The sequence below is a fragment of the Lepisosteus platostomus genome, chromosome 2 (genome assembly GCF_059453375.1).
Source record: "Lepisosteus platostomus isolate fLepPlt1 chromosome 2, fLepPlt1.hap1, whole genome shotgun sequence".
Classification (NCBI taxonomy): Eukaryota; Metazoa; Chordata; class Actinopteri; order Semionotiformes; family Lepisosteidae; genus Lepisosteus; species Lepisosteus platostomus.
In genome coordinates, this window is record NC_142612.1 from 57,224,117 (window position 1) to 57,241,412 (window position 17,296).

General features: G+C 34.3%; 1 protein-coding gene across 3 annotated transcripts in view; it reads right to left on the reverse strand.

Moving 5' to 3' along the window:
• Window positions 1-6,765: 6,765 nt before the first annotated feature.
• Window positions 6,766-17,296, reverse strand: part of prkx (protein kinase X-linked) — a 46,534-nt gene continuing 36,003 nt past the window's right edge. For 2 of the 3 annotated variants that reach the window (XM_088609313.1, XM_088609290.1), the window contains 4 exons: window positions 16,825-16,882; window positions 10,882-10,959; window positions 9,977-10,130; window positions 6,766-8,861 (listed from right to left, as the gene is read on the reverse strand). In XM_088609313.1, coding sequence (XP_088465439.1) covers window positions 10,005-10,130; window positions 10,882-10,959; window positions 16,825-16,882 — 262 coding nt within the window. In that variant the 3' untranslated portion in view covers window positions 6,766-8,861; window positions 9,977-10,004. The remainder of the gene's footprint in view (window positions 8,862-9,976; window positions 10,131-10,881; window positions 10,960-16,824; window positions 16,883-17,296) is intronic. The other variant, XM_088609301.1, reaches the window with a different exon arrangement.

Here is a 17,296-nt window from a genome sequence, read left to right on the forward strand (position 1 = left end):
TTATTTTCCTCATAATAATTTTTAAAGTAAAATTTGCAGATTAATGTTTTTTTTGATAAATATAAAAAAAACGACCATCTTTTCATTTGAAGGCCAGTTTTTAACAGCTGTATAATATATATAATCTTTATCATATTTGTGTTCCAGTGTTTAACACAAGTTCTCATTAATTATTTAATTATAAAATAACTCTGCAATTTCTCTTTATAGATGGGTGTTCAAATACTTGTTACACTCTACAGAAAATTCCAGTAAACTGATGCAGACAATTGATGTTTCGATATATTGATATTTTCAGCTTTTAAGTAAAAGTTTTTATAAGTAAAATTATATTTGATTGAACTGTTGTCCAATGTCACAGCTTTAAATGGCTTACTAAGGAAAAACAAAAAAAATAATATATTTATACAACACATTTTTGGCTTATTCTGGTGACAAAAGAAATGTGTGACTTTAACAAAGAAGTTGTTTTACTTTAACGGAGAAGTTAAAAACTTTGATTTGGTTAAACAGTATTGGCTCTTAACTGACACAAAAAGTAGTGCCTTATTAATCTTCATACATTAAACCAGGTTGTTAGGTGGAACTGTGGAAGAAGAAAACTAATGCATACAGTACGTTACCTCAATAGAGTTTTGAATGCTTTTAAACACCCTTTTTTCTGTTTAATTTTATTTTGAATTAACAAAAACAAACCAATTTCAATACAAAAAGAGCCTGCACGTACAGTATACTATTACAATCATATTACTAGTAAAATCAGCAAATGCATATGACTTGATATAATACTTTTAGTATTGTCCTTTACAAATCTGCCACAAAATAGACTTCTCTTTAACATTTTTACATTTTTGTTTGGCAACTTGGATGGAGACAGTAAATTGTCGAAGGCATAATTTAATAGACTCATGTTCTGGCTCCAAAATAATGAATTCTTCTGAAGAGTATCTTCTTTGGCAGAAGTGGATTTAATGCATTTGCCCGTCTGTGATATATTTTCAAGCAACCTCAATGGTTATTAAGTATTACAAACCCTGTATTTAAAATATTGCTGAAGTGGTAGTTCTAAATGATCCACAGATTAATAATACATCTCGGTTTATATGACTTAAGTTAGAGCACCATGATGTAATAAATGGCTTGCAGTTTGCCCTAGCAATTGCTTCCAATGACCCAGTGTGCCAGTGTGATTAAACTTAATCATTGGGACAGCATCTTGCCAGCAAATGGGACTAGAGTTTCTAGATCATGTGCCTGGCCCTACTTTTTTCACCAGTCCTACACCATGCCAGGTCTTAATTGCATTAACATTTTAATCCATTAGTCACTATAAGCTTACAGCATGGTGTCTGACATACTGTACTAAAAAACAAAAACAAACTGCTGAACCTGGAACAATTCAAGGAAAGCACTTTCTGGACACAAACTCCAACAAACCCATACAAATTTTTAACTCAACAGCAGCAGTTGTTAAAAGCACCTTTCTGCAACACAGGAAATTAATTGTAATCACAGAATGTCTTCTGTTTTCTTATAGGGTAGCAGTTGCATCCTGTCATTTTTTGCATGAAATGCATATAAGCAAGCTGAGTTTGTTTAACTCACTGAATAGCCAAAAGAAAAGACTGCAAATACTGTAGCATGGCCACATAATCAAAGGAAAGAAATTCCTGGTGCTGCAGTCTACAGTCTAAGAGGAAAGCTTTTCAAATGATCTTTTGACAGTGAAATAACTTTTGTTGAAGAGGTAACACTGTCAAGGTTTAAATATGACTTGGCCAAGCATACAGTAACTACATTAAATAACAAAGGAACCTGAACATGCTGCTGACCTTTGAAAGGTGTTTTTATAATCACGTCTTGCCTATAGCATTTTGTGTGTTTTAGCAAATCTCAATACATTATTGGCCTCGGATATCTAAGAGAATTTATGAGGTTTCTGCAGAAACATGTTGGAGAGGTATCATTTTCAGCATGAACAAAATTATGAGATTTTCATCACTCACTGTTTTAATTACTAGACACAGAATATAAATAACTGCATGCTCATATAATATGATTATTCAATGTCGTAAATAACTGGTTTCTCTGCATGTCCAGTAATCTAATGGAGTATAAGGAATTCACAGCCTTTTGCATTAACATCTTTTATTAGACACTAATCGTGATTAAAACTGTTATTTTAGTGAATGTGGATCTATGGCTTATGTCTTACCTCTTCCAGGCACTTTTTTACAACAAAGTGACTTGGTAAACCTGATGTTATTGCTGTTATTTTACATATTCCCAGTGAAATCCAGCTCCACAAGGTCTTGTGGTGTTTCTGGATTTTCAGTCCATACTGTATGTGGAATTCTGCTCACATCCTTTGTCCTGTTTCTTCAGCTGTCACTTATGTACAGTCATCCAGACTGTGGGTGGGATTCTGCTGGGTATTGTCATTCTCTTTAAAACTCTTGTTTTCCATAACTGGATGAAGCTGTTCTTCCCTGAAAATCACCTTTTAATACTATTTCTTAGTATGAAACAAAATGTTTTTCAGGGTTTTAACATTTTGAATTTCTTTGCATCAATTTCTGATATGCAAGACACTTGTCAGCTTGATATCAAAATCACTCTGCACAGACATCTTTTGAAACAGTACAGAGATGTGTTCAAGACACGTGTCCTTAAACATCTCAGAGAGACTCTTTGTTTTGGAGAAGAATAATTAATTGTTCAAACCAGTACAGTAAGTCACAATTTGCCCCCCTATTCACGATTGGTAACTCCCTCCAGGTTCTTATTTCTGAATGGTGTATAGCTTGAGCTTAAAAAAGATGTCTGCAGACTGTAACTATTCTTTGATATTCACTTTCTGAATATCCAAGGAGGATAAAGGCTTAAAAACTAAGAATGTATTTTTAAAAATATATTCTCAGGAAAGGTGCATTTAGTGTCTAATACCAATGGTAGAAAAGCCCTTAATGACAAATTCCCAGTCATTCAAAACAATGTGCAACATCTCAATACTGAAGAAGTTTTGTACTGGTGCTGCATTTTAGTTAACTAGTTCAATATATGGTAAAGCAGTTTCATCTGTGTTATGCATGCTGTGTATTCAACACAGAGTGTAGAATAAATCAATAGGAAAACTCTAAAATATCTATTACTTTGTGGAATGGCAAGACAGGACTATCTTTAATATGATACTTGGCTGCTGTAATAGGAACTAAATGCATAAACCAACTGTTTTCTTTTTTAATCACCTTGAAGGGATATCAGTCACTAAGCTAATGTAATAAAACCTACAAACTGCAACATGCACTGAAAGGGGATAAATGGAATAAAAAGCTTTTGAATATCTTTCATCACAAAGGAAGAGCTAAAAGTCTGATATCTAAAAACTCCCAAAAGAGCTGTGGCAAATTGCTGTGGTTTCTGAGAAATCTGCTAAGATCATTTAAGGTGACAGACCATCCCTTGGGTTTCCAAAGCTATGAAAAACAAAATCGACTTCATAGTCAGGATTTCAGCTAAAAAAACAATCATTCAAGAAAAAAACATAGATGTTCAGAATCATCAATTCAGAGGTTATATCTTTATGATTTGTAAAAGTAACATAATATTTCCCCGCCCAAGCATAATAAGATGGATGACAAAGCTGTTAATCTTACAAGTTTTCTCGATTAATTTTAAAATAATTACTTTTTTGTAACTACAAAAAAGGGTTGACAAAGGAATAAATGACAAAGACATTCTGTATGGGATCAGTTTAGGTGTCCACGTTTAGTTTACATGGAGCTGTTTGATGCCAGAAAACAGAGAACAACAACAGTGGATGTTTAAAGAGAAATTAAGAAGTTTTAAACCTTCGTAATATTTTTCTTGTAAAATATATTCAGCACCAGAAAAATGTTATAGCAGCCAAGCCTTAATTTGGTTTTAAAGCATAACACCTATTTCTCTAGCCCCTGAGAAGATTTCTTGAAACTGTATGCAAATGTCAATTACAGCTAGCTGGCAACATGAAGGAGAACTCCGTGTTGGAGTGTGGCACAATTCAGCAATCGTGCAGATTGTGCCTGAGAGAGAATTCCTGTCTGAGATCACTTTGATGAATGCTTTATTTTTGGTGGTAAAAAAAGACCTAGCTAGCCCTTAGGAAATGAATATGTCATGGTGGCCTTATTAAATATTAGGACTTTCTTGCAGATATTTTTATATTGCACACAGCTTTGAACGGTTTGTCTCTTTAAAAATTATGGGGTCATTTCTAACAGGAACACATCAGAAATGGTATGGACAGAGACTGAGGTCAGCCATCTGCTTTCCAAGTTGTTTCAAATGAGCAAAAGATAGGTGACCAGATGACACCACGTGACAAAATAGAGTATAAAATGATCTAATAAAAACAAAATCCTTATTTAACTGCTTACACACATCTTCACACAATGAACTTAATATATTAGGTCAGATCTAGAAACATCTCTATCCTTAAATCAGAAGTTATTATGGGAAAGGAGGAAGCACAAATCTTCAAGGACCTCTGAGAGTTAAACGATCTCTTTATCCAAGAATTTCCTGCTCACTAGTGTTTGGCTGGACAAGAAAAACATGCACAGACATTAAGTAATAGAGTATCTGCTCAGTACAGAGATGCCATGTGGAATATATAGTTATCGGCAATAGTTTGTAAACCCTTTGAACTATATACTGGCTTTAACCAGTTGCCCTGACACAATGTACTGTAACAGGTATGAGTGGATGTTCTGTTTTTATTAGTCTTTTCAAAAACTTAATCAGAAAACTATCTTTGAAGCAGATAGTAATCACATTTTCTGACTTGAGCTCACATTTATACTGTATTTACAGTGTATCCTCAAGGTTTAGGGTCCTTCTTTTTTCCTAAATATATTGGAAGCATGATTTGAAAATGATAAAGTTTTAAAAAATAAGTACAAGGTTCATGTTAATTTTAAAACTAAAGAAAAACAATACGGCACCTGACTAGATCATTCTATAACAAGGGCCATTTAGAAGAAAACTCCAGTGATAATGAAAGTTTATCGGAATCTGGAGTTTATGTATCAAATAGCAAAACATCACAACCACAGCACACAAACAACGATTACTTTTAACTTCATTTTAACTGTTTGAAAAGATTTTTAGATTTTGATACAGAATAATCATCGATAAAAAAGTCTAATAGCCTTTTACAGTACAACCAACCGTTAAGTTAATGCATTTCTTAATTTCACTGCAGTATGTCACTGTGATTTTTTTTTCAATAAAGAAAATTCCATTCTCCAATTAACAATGGTTCTGGACTTGCTCAGGATTAGCTGATAATTCATAGACTTTCAGAAATGTGTAAAGCCCAATCACAGCGCCACAATACGTAGAAAAGCACTGCAATATCTTGATGCCAATTGGAGAGAGCGAGACTACAAATGGAAAGGATAAGGTCAAAACACAAACATACAGGGGAGCGAGAGGACTGGGAGTAAAACTCCTGGAAAGCTGTGCTGTGCTATTTACTTGTTACTGCAGCTGACATGGAAATCATACCTGGACCTGAGCCAGCACTGATTTTTAATTGATGCACATTTGCACTAGTGGTAAAGGTAGCTGGTCTTTCTCAAATAGCCATGGCAAATTTGACAAAATATAGTTTTCTATTTCACATCCACTAGGGGAAACCAAAAAATGTTTAAGCACAGTGTAAGAGCATTTTCCTAAGATTACTAAGAATTAAAACACTTTTGTGTCACATTTATGTAGAATCAATAGTAAAATGATAAAAATAACTTTTCATGAATGTTATGATTTTTAACGGTTGATCAAACTGCATATATAAAACAACCAGGAGTATTATTAATCATAGTTAAAATGCAAACTTAAATGAAAACCAAAATGTGGTGACAATGCGTCATTAGATTGATCTTTTCAAAGATTCAGTTATGGTTGTCTGTGTTAGATATTATTCCAAGGGTGTAGCTGACAATGTATGAAAATCTATCTGTGCATAAATAAGCAAGATAGCTCTCTCAGCATGACTGAATATTATATGTTTTTTCATATGCTATCATATGCTATTTATGAGCATTGCTCCATAAATTGGTTTAGTAAGGTAAAATTTTATCCTTTAATTATACTTTTGGATAAAGGCAAGAGGAGTAATTTTATTCCTTGTTAACTCATGTCGCTTCTGGGCCACCTGGCCACATGTTTTTCTAAGCACATAGGCTTGTGGCATTTTGTAGTAGAACATATAAGTGTGGAGGAAAAAAAAACTTTGCTGGATTTATATCGCAAATGTATTGTAAATTAACTCAGTTGAGGAGACTGAAAAGTGGTCATGATTTCTAAGGAGAACTCTAAACTCTGACCTATCATGCCTATAACTTCGAACAAATCTTTCTTGATAGCAGCTTTCTGATTGTCAGAGGTCTATTATGCTAAAGGAAAGCCATTAGCCTCTATTAAGTAGGGATTCGGAGACTGGCACGTGGTTTAAAGGATTGAGTTCATCCAGAAATGCATCAAGCTGCCTGGCTAAACTGTACAGCCACAAATTATCAATCTACGGTACAGGTTTTTCATTGTTGGAAGAGCAAAGGCACAAACAACCACAAGAACATCCCTATCCTCGAAAATCTTAAGATATCAATAGCTGTATACTGTTTGAGAAATGCAACCCTGCATTAGTGAGAATCAATGTATCAATATAAATGACAATACAATCAGCACAGTGGAGATAAGGGGAAACTGATTCACTGTAAAATGTGTTGGAAATATTTTATTTTACAAGACTTTTGGTGGGTTTATGCCAAGATGGAAACATCAAGGAAAATGCAGAGGCTTTCTTTTTCATAATACAAGCATTGCTAACAGTCAATCTATCAGAGAACACACTTGAAATTTGGGTGAGATAATACAGGGTACATACACATTAGTAATGATGTTGTCTGTGCCCATCTAATAAACCAATTAAATTCTACAGAGGTCAATAATACATATTATGGAGTTAACATCAAAACAAGGTAAGGTTTTTAGGAAACGTGGTTTATTGTATTTCATGTCTACCTATGTTACTTACTAGTTTTTCTCCAGTCTGTCAAAGGTCATTTTAATTTTAACCATGCAGTTTGTTGCTGGCTTTGGTTTTAAACAGAGTGAACAGAAACATATAGACATGACTTTAAGAAGAAATCAAACCAGCACATTAGACATTTTACCCATGTTAGATAAAATGGTTGGATTTTAAACAGTACTACAAATTGTTAACACTGTTAACTCACACTTTGAAACACTCAGACGGGTAAGAAAAGCAGTTAAATAAAATATTAATATAAAAAATAAGGCATTGAAAAAATGGGTGTATCAAAAACATTCTCTGCCCACTTTATGATACAGAGAGTGCTATTGTAACAAAGTTTGGTGTTTGCTTAAAAAAATAACTTCAACAAATTAAGAAAATAGAAAATTGGTTTAACAGAGTAAATCAGGGTACCCAGGATCAAGTATTTAAATTTTCAGAAACTTGCACAATGACTCACATCAACAAAAAAAATAAAATAAAACTAAAATATGCAGTGTGCTGTGTTTCAAAATCAAATGATTAACCTTCACAGCCCCACACATCCTCAATTGAATTGTTTGGAAGGAGGCCCAAAGCAGTTTAAGATCACACTAATTTAAAAGCTTTTTAAATGATTACTGGAAGTCTAATAGAAATATCTTTCCACTTATTTTATTAATAATAGTTGAGCTGCCTGAAGGAATTCTCTCTCCTTTTTTCATATATCAGTAACACCTGTCACTTAAAGGACCCAAATACTTATAACTGGTCCACAGCAACCATATTAAGGCCTAAGAGCACGGGATCTGGAAAAACAATTCTCATTGGCTAAATGATTACAGATTATTTGAAACCACTAAACCTAGTACCGATATAGACTGTCCCACATCTTCATAGATTGAGAATTCCATTTTGGAATAAATAAAGGATAACATACTGATATGCATTTACCAGGGCTGACAAATTAAAATTTTAACCAAAGCAGTGTCTGAATGTATAATTAAGGTACAGAATTTCAATATATTCCCAGACTGTTATTAGTGTATCATATGTAACTTAAGCATGCAGACTGCAATCATGGATACTCCTAGAAGTCATATTTCCAAATTCTTGATTCTGTCTGAAGTGGCAAAACAACTTGATTTTTTAAAAATAATAAGACTAATGAAGTATCTAATTCAGCCCAGAAAATTTCATCCCTCTATGACAATTGGTGAGCAATACAACTCGACACAAAATGAGGCTTTTAACAATGCATGTATCTGTAGGTTTGGGCCAGTCTAGAGAATGAAGTAAAATAAGAATTTCTGATGTTCTTGACGCTACAAACGTGATAAATAAAGAAATATTAAAAATGAGGCCTATCTTTTACTGAACACACAATTACAGCACTTTTGGATCCCTTTAGCCCAGTAAATTATGTCTACCAAAGGTCCAATACTTAATATGCATTATAATCATTGAACAATACAAAAAATCACAACCCAAGTGCTATAAAAACTAAAGATTAGCCATTCTTGTGCTTGCATACCTCCTTCTGTATCCCAACAATGTGCAGCAGCAAATTTACAACTTAAAGAGGTATTAATTTCCAACTTTCATCAAAATTAAAACCATTCATACCTAAAAAAATAAAAAATAACCTGATAAAGATGTTTGTGTCTTTGTACATTTTTACAGTTGTTCTGGTTTAAGGAGGACCTTTGATTGTTGCATATACAGTATAAGGAAGCTCAGTTGAACTGAAGAGCAGCTTCTCGAAATGGGGGGTTGTTCCCTCAGGTCAAAGACTCTTCATCTGTAAAATGAAGAGAAAGCCGTGAGATTCTACAAATACAGCTGTCTGAATGAAATGCAGCACCACATTTGAACCAACGGTTAATGAACAGTACACTCATGCAGATTAACTAAACTATTTGGAGTTACTACACATTTGTTTTCGTTTTAAGGGATTTGCCTTATTGCTAATTAGTGGGTTAATGTATAAACAAATATTTATCACTCATTTACAAAGTAATTTCTTTAGGGTGCTTCTGGTCTAAGCCTGGAAGAGACTGTTCATATCACATGGTTATGTAATGACTGATACTGGTGAGTTACAATTCAACATTTTCAGCCTTACTTTCTCATCCAACAGTTATCAGGTAGTAGATTTCTATTGTGTAGCAGCTCAGCCCTGCATTTAATCTACACATTTTATACAACACTAAGACATGATAAGTCTATTTCTCAATAAACTATGGAACAACAGATCACATTGAGGAACCACCACCTGTTACAGTGGACTGACTAATTCTAGTATTCTCACCACTGCTATTTAACAAGTGATAATCATTATAAAAAAATTACAAATGTTATTTGCTCTTGTATTACAAAATGCATGTTACACATGTCCTCCATAAAAGTTAAAGAAGAGAAAATCGTTTTTTGTCCGAGTGAAGTAATTTTCTATTGCAGTGCTGCTGGGAAGGGCCACATGCTGAGGAACTCTGCTACAGATGTACTTTTATCATTAAGTAAAGGAATACAATTTAAGAAATCCACAAATGAAAGCCAGTGTTCTTAACTTCACAATTTTGTAACTCTGAAAAACTGCTTTTCAATTAAACCTACTGTAAGTGTGGCCACATTCCAAATTCTCCCCCGCTGTGGGGTTACAACATAACACTTAACTCTGACTTGCAGATGTGCATGACCTAAAATACATAAACCAGACTGGCTCCAGAAACACAAGAGATTTAGGGACTGATCTAATGTTGCCTGCCAAACTCAGACACTGCAAGTACATTTTTTGACTTGTCAATACCACATGTTGATTTCCAAGCATGAATGATTGCATTTATTTTACTATTTTATTCTGAGTAAAGTGCTGTTACAAGAACCATCACATACATCTCTCTGTTCTATATTTACCTGGCAGGCACTTGCCTGGCAGTTTTGATCAGAAATTCTTAAAAATTTCTAGATCCTTAGGCGGTACAGGTGGCTCTTTCTTCCACTCATCCTCTGGATAGGCTTCAAAGTTTGATGTATCACCATCATGAGATACTTTGGGCACTATTGGTGGCTGAAAAGACATAACAGATTAGCGATGCTATATGTATATTAGTATCATTAGGTGTGTTTAGAAAGCTGTGTTCATGTTAACCTATTTATTACATAAAGCATTCATTTTTTCCAGTGTTAGTTTATCTAATACACAGGAACATTGAACAAGAGTCTACTGTAGTGCTATGGTAAACTTGACATTGAACTAAAAAATCATATCATTCTCAATAGTCCTCCATTAAGAATGGAACCCAAATACGAATTAAGGATTAGAAACATAACATTTGTTGTGCACTTTTAACACTAATAATCTTGGACACAGTTTTAGAATATGCATGTATTGCACATTCATGTACTTCATGCAGAAGCTGTGAAAGGTGCTATACTGTTTACTGTATATTCATAAAAGTCCAGATTGAAACCATTTCGCTTTAGGTCCACAGAATCTGGAAACGTCTGGAGATTTTACGACTTGCACTTGCCAAAGAAAAGGGTCCTTTTTTTCCTAACATCAAAAATACACGAGCAACAGTAGCGTGAATTAAAAATGAAAAACCAATGAGCCCTAATTAGTAGCAGCTCCAATGTGTTATTAATAATGTTGTTTTTCATATCTACCTCAAACTCTTCTATCAATGCACAGCCTTTATGGTCACAGTTACATTATTGTTGCAGGGGTTTCTTTCCTAGTTAACTGTCTCTCAGAGCATGAACGTTTCACAAAAAAAACATTCGTGCCAGAAAACAATTTCAGAAAAAAGAGGTCTCACCTTAAGTTTTCTTTGAGGCACGGCATCCCACTCTATAGACTTAAACCATCTGTGTTTCTTCACATCATCTGCTCCATTCTAAGAAGAGAACGTTTTTTGTTAGACTGTTTCAATATACATTGCAACAAAGCCACTGCACTTTTATTGTAGGATGGTTAAGGCTATAGTGGCAAGGTTGGATCACTGGCTGCAATGCCCTGGAAAGACCTACCAAGCAATTGTGAAATTCTATGATCATATAGAATACAAATAATTTTGTTGTTTAATGCATTATGCTTTTATTGCATTAAGTATTATTTAATTAAGACACATAGATGCATTTCATACACTGATCTTGAACAACAGTAAGGAAAATCCAGCAGTACAGACAGCCTTGAAATAATATAATCAGATTGTGAATCAAAAAGCAAAGATCCTGATAGGGAAAGTGTCAACCAGTTAAATCTGACCCACATCAGTGCTTTTGGCTCTTATAATGGACTCAGATGGACATCAGAGAAGATGTCTCCCCCTATATCTTATAGTTTTATACTGAACCAATGCAAGTCAACTTCCCCCCGAAATGCTTTTGTACCAAGGTGCACTTTTAAGCTATTGTTTGGCACTATCAAAAGAACAGGTACAATTCAGCCAAGGGAGAAAGAATTCCAGTTTACTTAATCTTTTCTTTTTTTAAACAAAAAACATTTTATGCCTGGGCTTTATCAAATGTCACTTTCATTTTTGAAAACTACGGTTACACATTTATATTCCCCTTTCCTCCTGTGCCTGCTCTTCTTCATGCTGTGTCACCGAGACCTTTCAAGAGCAACACACATCACTCACCGTGAGCAGTCGTAGGCTGTTTTAACTTTTATACATTAAAAAAGATTTCTAAAAACCTATTACTTTTAACGATATTTCATTTTTTATATTTGACATTTAAGATGTCAATTTCATTTTAACATACACACCAGGACATGACCTTTGTAGGAATTCTAATGCTTTCTCAGACTTCAATCCAATTCTGCAGATGTGAATGAAAAATACTGTACATTACATTCATCACAGATCAAAACTTCTGCTACAAGAGTAAGCAGGCAGTTTAAATAAGCAGAATTGTTAAAATCAAGAGATTAATAACTGATTAATCATCTAAGGAATTGACTGGAGATTATTTTTAACAAGATTTGACTGTTTTTGGACCTCATCTCTTGATAATACAGCGTCAAGGTCAAAAGTAGGAGAAACAAGAGAGAGATTCATATCCTGTTTTCACAAAGAAGATCACATAAATATGTGCATAGTTGCAAGAGGGTTACAAAGTGTTGAAAGCAAATCTCAGCCGTGGCTTTAAGTTTTAATTATACATTTAAATAAGATGGCCTCTAAGATCCCTAACATCGATGAAAATTAACACCAACATAAGTAATCCACATATTCCCACAGATCAAAACATATAATATTTTAATCAAATAACTTTACTCGGATTGCAGTCGACCAACAGCTCAGCAAGACATGCTTTTGAAGGACAGAAGAGAACACTGGGGAAGACAAGGCCAGTTTTTGTTGCAGTGAAGAAGGGTTGGTGGACCACCACATTAATGGACAGCCTATTATACTGGTGCAAGGCCCAGAGGACTACCAGCTCAGATCAGCTTAGACAGAAAAACTTTCTCTGAAGGTTGTTAAAAACACAAGAATGATTACAAACAAGAGGAGCAATTTGGCCCATCTAGCCCATTTGGTAGATCTGATTGTAGTTTATTCTAAATTTACAAATACATTTAGAAGTAGTGTTGGAGGGGGATACTGATAGGGGATAGAAAGGAAAAAAAGAACAAGCAATTTCTTTTCATCTCGGTATCACACAGACCAAAGCGATTGCTTTCCAGAGTGCCTCGTTCTCCGTTAATGTCCTTGAGTCTGCCACTTAACAAGAAACAGGCGGTCTTTCCTGAAACCTTAGTGTGCTATAGGTTTCACACAACACAACTGTGCAAAAGGACTCTTTTATACACAGCCCACTTAGTTTGAGCAACTGTGAGTCACAATACTGTGCTGTGATATGTCTGCTAAATGAATGACTACTTATTTTTGAGGCATCTTTAATTGCCAAGCAACAAAGCTGCCAATAGTCGGCACACTGAACGAGACAGTTACCAGAAAATATATAGACAACTCAATTTGTTTACCAATCCAAAGCAACTAGGGAACTGGTAGAGGTGTCACCTGCTTACTGTCAGCTACAGGAGGTGATCGAGATGAAAAGCCCTAAAACCTTTTCTACTATTTCAGCACTGATCAGAAAAATGGATGCTGGCCATTCTGAATTTAGCATGGACATTTTGTGATTTGTTTTGACACTGACTAGCAGTGGTGGTTGTCTCACAAAACAATTTATTTTCTGAGGCCCAAAAAAAAAAGCAAGATCACGCAAGTAAAAAAAAATGCTCTCTAACACATATTCCTGCTGTTGCTCATAGCTTTCACACAAGAGGTGCTGACTGCAGTTATAGATTATTTTGTGTAAGACAGAAGTAGGATATCACCTTCAAGTAAATTAATACTATCATTCATTTTCAGTAATAAATTTAAAGATAATAATATAACCCATCTCTTTTTATGACTATCCCATTGTCTGGATTTTTGCCACAGGGGTATGATACATATAAACGTATAAAAACACCTTAATAGGTTTCAATACTGTTCTCCCCAGTGTAAACAGGGCTCCAGTTTTTCCTTCATTTTTAGCCAAAACATCTACATTCTATTCAAGTGAAAAATCTCGTCCCCTCTGCAAATGTCCCATACTGTTCAACCTTTGAACTTTTTGTATTAAAACATTCCAACTTTATTTTTTGGGAACTGTTCTCTACATTAGAATTTTAAATGACAGTGAACAACAACATGAAGCTACAAAGATAACATTTTGAGTATGTTTATGAATTCCCCTCTTACACATGACTGAACAGCAGGTGAAATGGCTTATAATGAAGGTCAATGGTGACTCAAAATGGCTGTGATAATATTTATAAGTATGACCTGGCTAACTCCTAATTGCATGCCTTAGTACTTAAAGTGGAGGAGAGCTCTGCATCTAATTATATGCTTCATATTGCAGTCTTATCACTTCATAAAATTAACTAAATTGTGTTCATTGTACAAACTCGATATTTTCTCATTTCAAGACCCTTTAATACAGAATTCCAAATTTATATATATATAATCAGAATATAATTTAAGGTGAAAATGGTTCAAGAAGATATCAAGGAACATCTGGATGATTGAATGCGACATGCACACCTGGGGCTAACTTATGAGTGAATCAGAATACGTTTTTTTAATTAGTTGTGAGCAAGTAATCTTTGCAAATGAGTAGCATGTGTTACTTATAGGCTTAATCATAATTGCACTGTGCTTTAAGAAATTGATGTGAGTGAGCACTCAAACAAAGCTAAATGTAGAAATGACTATAGTGCAAAATGTCCTCCCTTGTTTTTGGAAAACGGGTGAAAAAATAAAGTCCTGCATAATATCTTCAGCTCATACTGCTATCTTTGCAGTTGTGAGATTCTTCCTACTTGAAGAAGGTGCACAATTTTCTTTATGGTCCTTCTCCATATGACCTCCACACAGCACTGTTATTCCATTACGGAATATGTACAGGCACTGTCTATTTCTTTCTACATACATTTTTGTAAATTGTAAATTGTGAGAAACTTGCAATTATATCAATTATATAATAGTCATAAACAGCAATCAGAATTAGACACTTAAAAGCTCAAGTTCAAAGGTTGATGGGTGGTTGTCACAGTTTTGTACTCCCAAAAGTATGGGGTGGAAACTTTGCCTTTTTTGTAATTAGCAAGGAATAGTTTTTGAAACAGTACTGCATCTAACCATACATAAACCATCCAAACCATACATCAGTAAAGCATCAAACATTTAATTATAATGTAAAGGTACTAAAAACTAGTCATTTAATAACTACATCTACAACTTCATATTGGTGAAAAAATAGGCAGCCATTTGTTCCAGTAGAAACTAGACACTGTTTTCTAAAGTCAGAACTGGTATGTCTGTGGTATTAACTAGTTTCAACTACTCAACAGTTAGCTATTGGGAATGTAATAACTACCAGCAGAATGTAAATTGACTCTGTGACAAACATCAAACAAGTGGTGCTGCAATAAACTGGTTCCTGGTTTGGAAAAGTTCTAAACTAAAAGGTGCCTGTCACTATTAATACCAAATTAATCTTTTCTATTTGCACTTACACTTATTTTTGCAAATTTGTTCAATAAAGAATGATTTTTAAACAACTACTACAACAGGAATCTAGCTGCTAAAAGGCAGTCCTTTACAGGCTTAGAAGTAAGTGCTTCAGAACGGTTTTCTATATTAATCAATTAAAAGTATTACAGCTATTCCATTAAATCAATAAAAACAACTTTTTACAACTATAAAACAATAAAAAACAGCATTGATTACTGTTTAATGGAGAATAAATGTTTAATTATTGGTCAGTTGAAAACAAATTCCTTCATCAGGATGTACTGCATTAATTTATTTGAATGTGGTAAAATCTGGATGATTGTGAAAGAAAGATACAGTTCATGTACACATGGTGAACTACAGTATACTTAAACTGTAAGTATTAATGCGATATATCAATACATGCATTAATGGGAATAATTGAACACTGAAAAGATAATCTATATGATTATTTAAATAATCACAGGGAATGAATTATCCAACCTCTGCTCTGCACCCTCAACTTACATTAAAGTAAGACCTTGTTCCGTTTATTAATCTCTTAGTGCTCTCTTAAAACTGTAAGAGGTTAACTGTACTTGAACCTTCTGGTTTTATTTCAGAAGTCGAACTCATTAGTGGTCATATAAGAAGGGACAGGACACTGCTTGTGGGCTTGTAACTGCAGGATTTTACTCATTAAAGTAATAATGACTTTGGCTCAGTTACAATTGCCACGGGTAACAATTTTCTCAGAGACTTAATTTAGCAGATATATTGTGAATTTCTAGTTTGAGGAAGCATCCAGGAAACAAAACAAAGTACAAAAAAATGAACCTAAATGTAGAAAAGTAAAAAACAACACTTAAATTATTTATAAAGTAGATGGAAGAATGGCAACAATGAATCCTATTAATCCATTCTATGATTACTATAGGCACGGTTTATGAAACGGCTGAAATTTAAAATGCATTTTTTGATCATTTTAAAAGGCTGTTGTAATATACTGTATCTTAAAGAGACCCAGGACCCATCTTGTTTAGTACTTGATTTAAGCATCCCATTCAGCCCCACACTAAAGATGGGTATATCAGTTCTAGGAATAAGAGGTCACATATTTCAGTGGTGTGCACTGATTCATCTGTCAGTGACATCACTTCATTAACATAAATCCAGCAGACATACAGTACATTCCAGTTCTATACAAATTTGAATTACGAGAGGCAATATTTTAACTGTCCTATAAGCAATCCTTTCTTTGTTGATACATTTCGAACGTTTTTGACAGCAATTACTCCATTCACCTTGTTATTTTCAAAAGGCGGGCAACATTCTTCCACCACTGAAAATTGATTTGCTTTCACTGACTTAATTTTTCCCTTGTCGATTCTCATTTCATACTGTATTTTCTATTAAGAAACAGAAAGACGTCTTTGTATTCAATTTTCTGTTACGCCACCAAGAAACAACAAGAAAGCCAAGGGTTTTAACAGTGTCAAACACGGCCTTTGGCCTTTCCTTTTTCAGAGACTTACGAATCATTTCTCACAGTTAACATGTATGAATAAGTACTTTTATATTTAGTCTTTCATTATCCAGATACACCAACAGAGAAAAAAATATTCTCCTTTACAATGTTGACCTGGCCAAGAGGATTACACCTATGATACAGAGAAAACAAAACAAATTACTTAGAAAGAAACTGACCTTCATATTTCCCAGCCTTCTTGTTCTGTCAGTGACAAGGAGCTTCTTAATGAGGTCCCTGAAAAGACATGCAAAGACATTTTAAATGTTTGGTGCACTCAATATCAGAGGTGTTGTCAATGCAGACAGTATTATGCAGTATGATAGGTGACTAATACAAAACCCCACATCATCTATTACTTTATGTTTTCACCAGGTCTTTATCTGGGAACTAACGTACTGTACAAGATTTCTAATAGTCTTTAACTTTCCATCCCGGTAAGTACAAAAACTATAAAAAGGCAGGCATGTCTCTGAGTCTCAGCAATACAATTGAAACCTCACCATACAGTAAAAAGTATTACAGATTAACAGACTAACAAGGAGGAAAGGGTGCCCATTATTGCTGAATGTCCATTAAGTCACGCATAATGATGTTCAGCCCAAAATACTACTATATGAAAAATAAATGATCTATACTGTCTACTATATA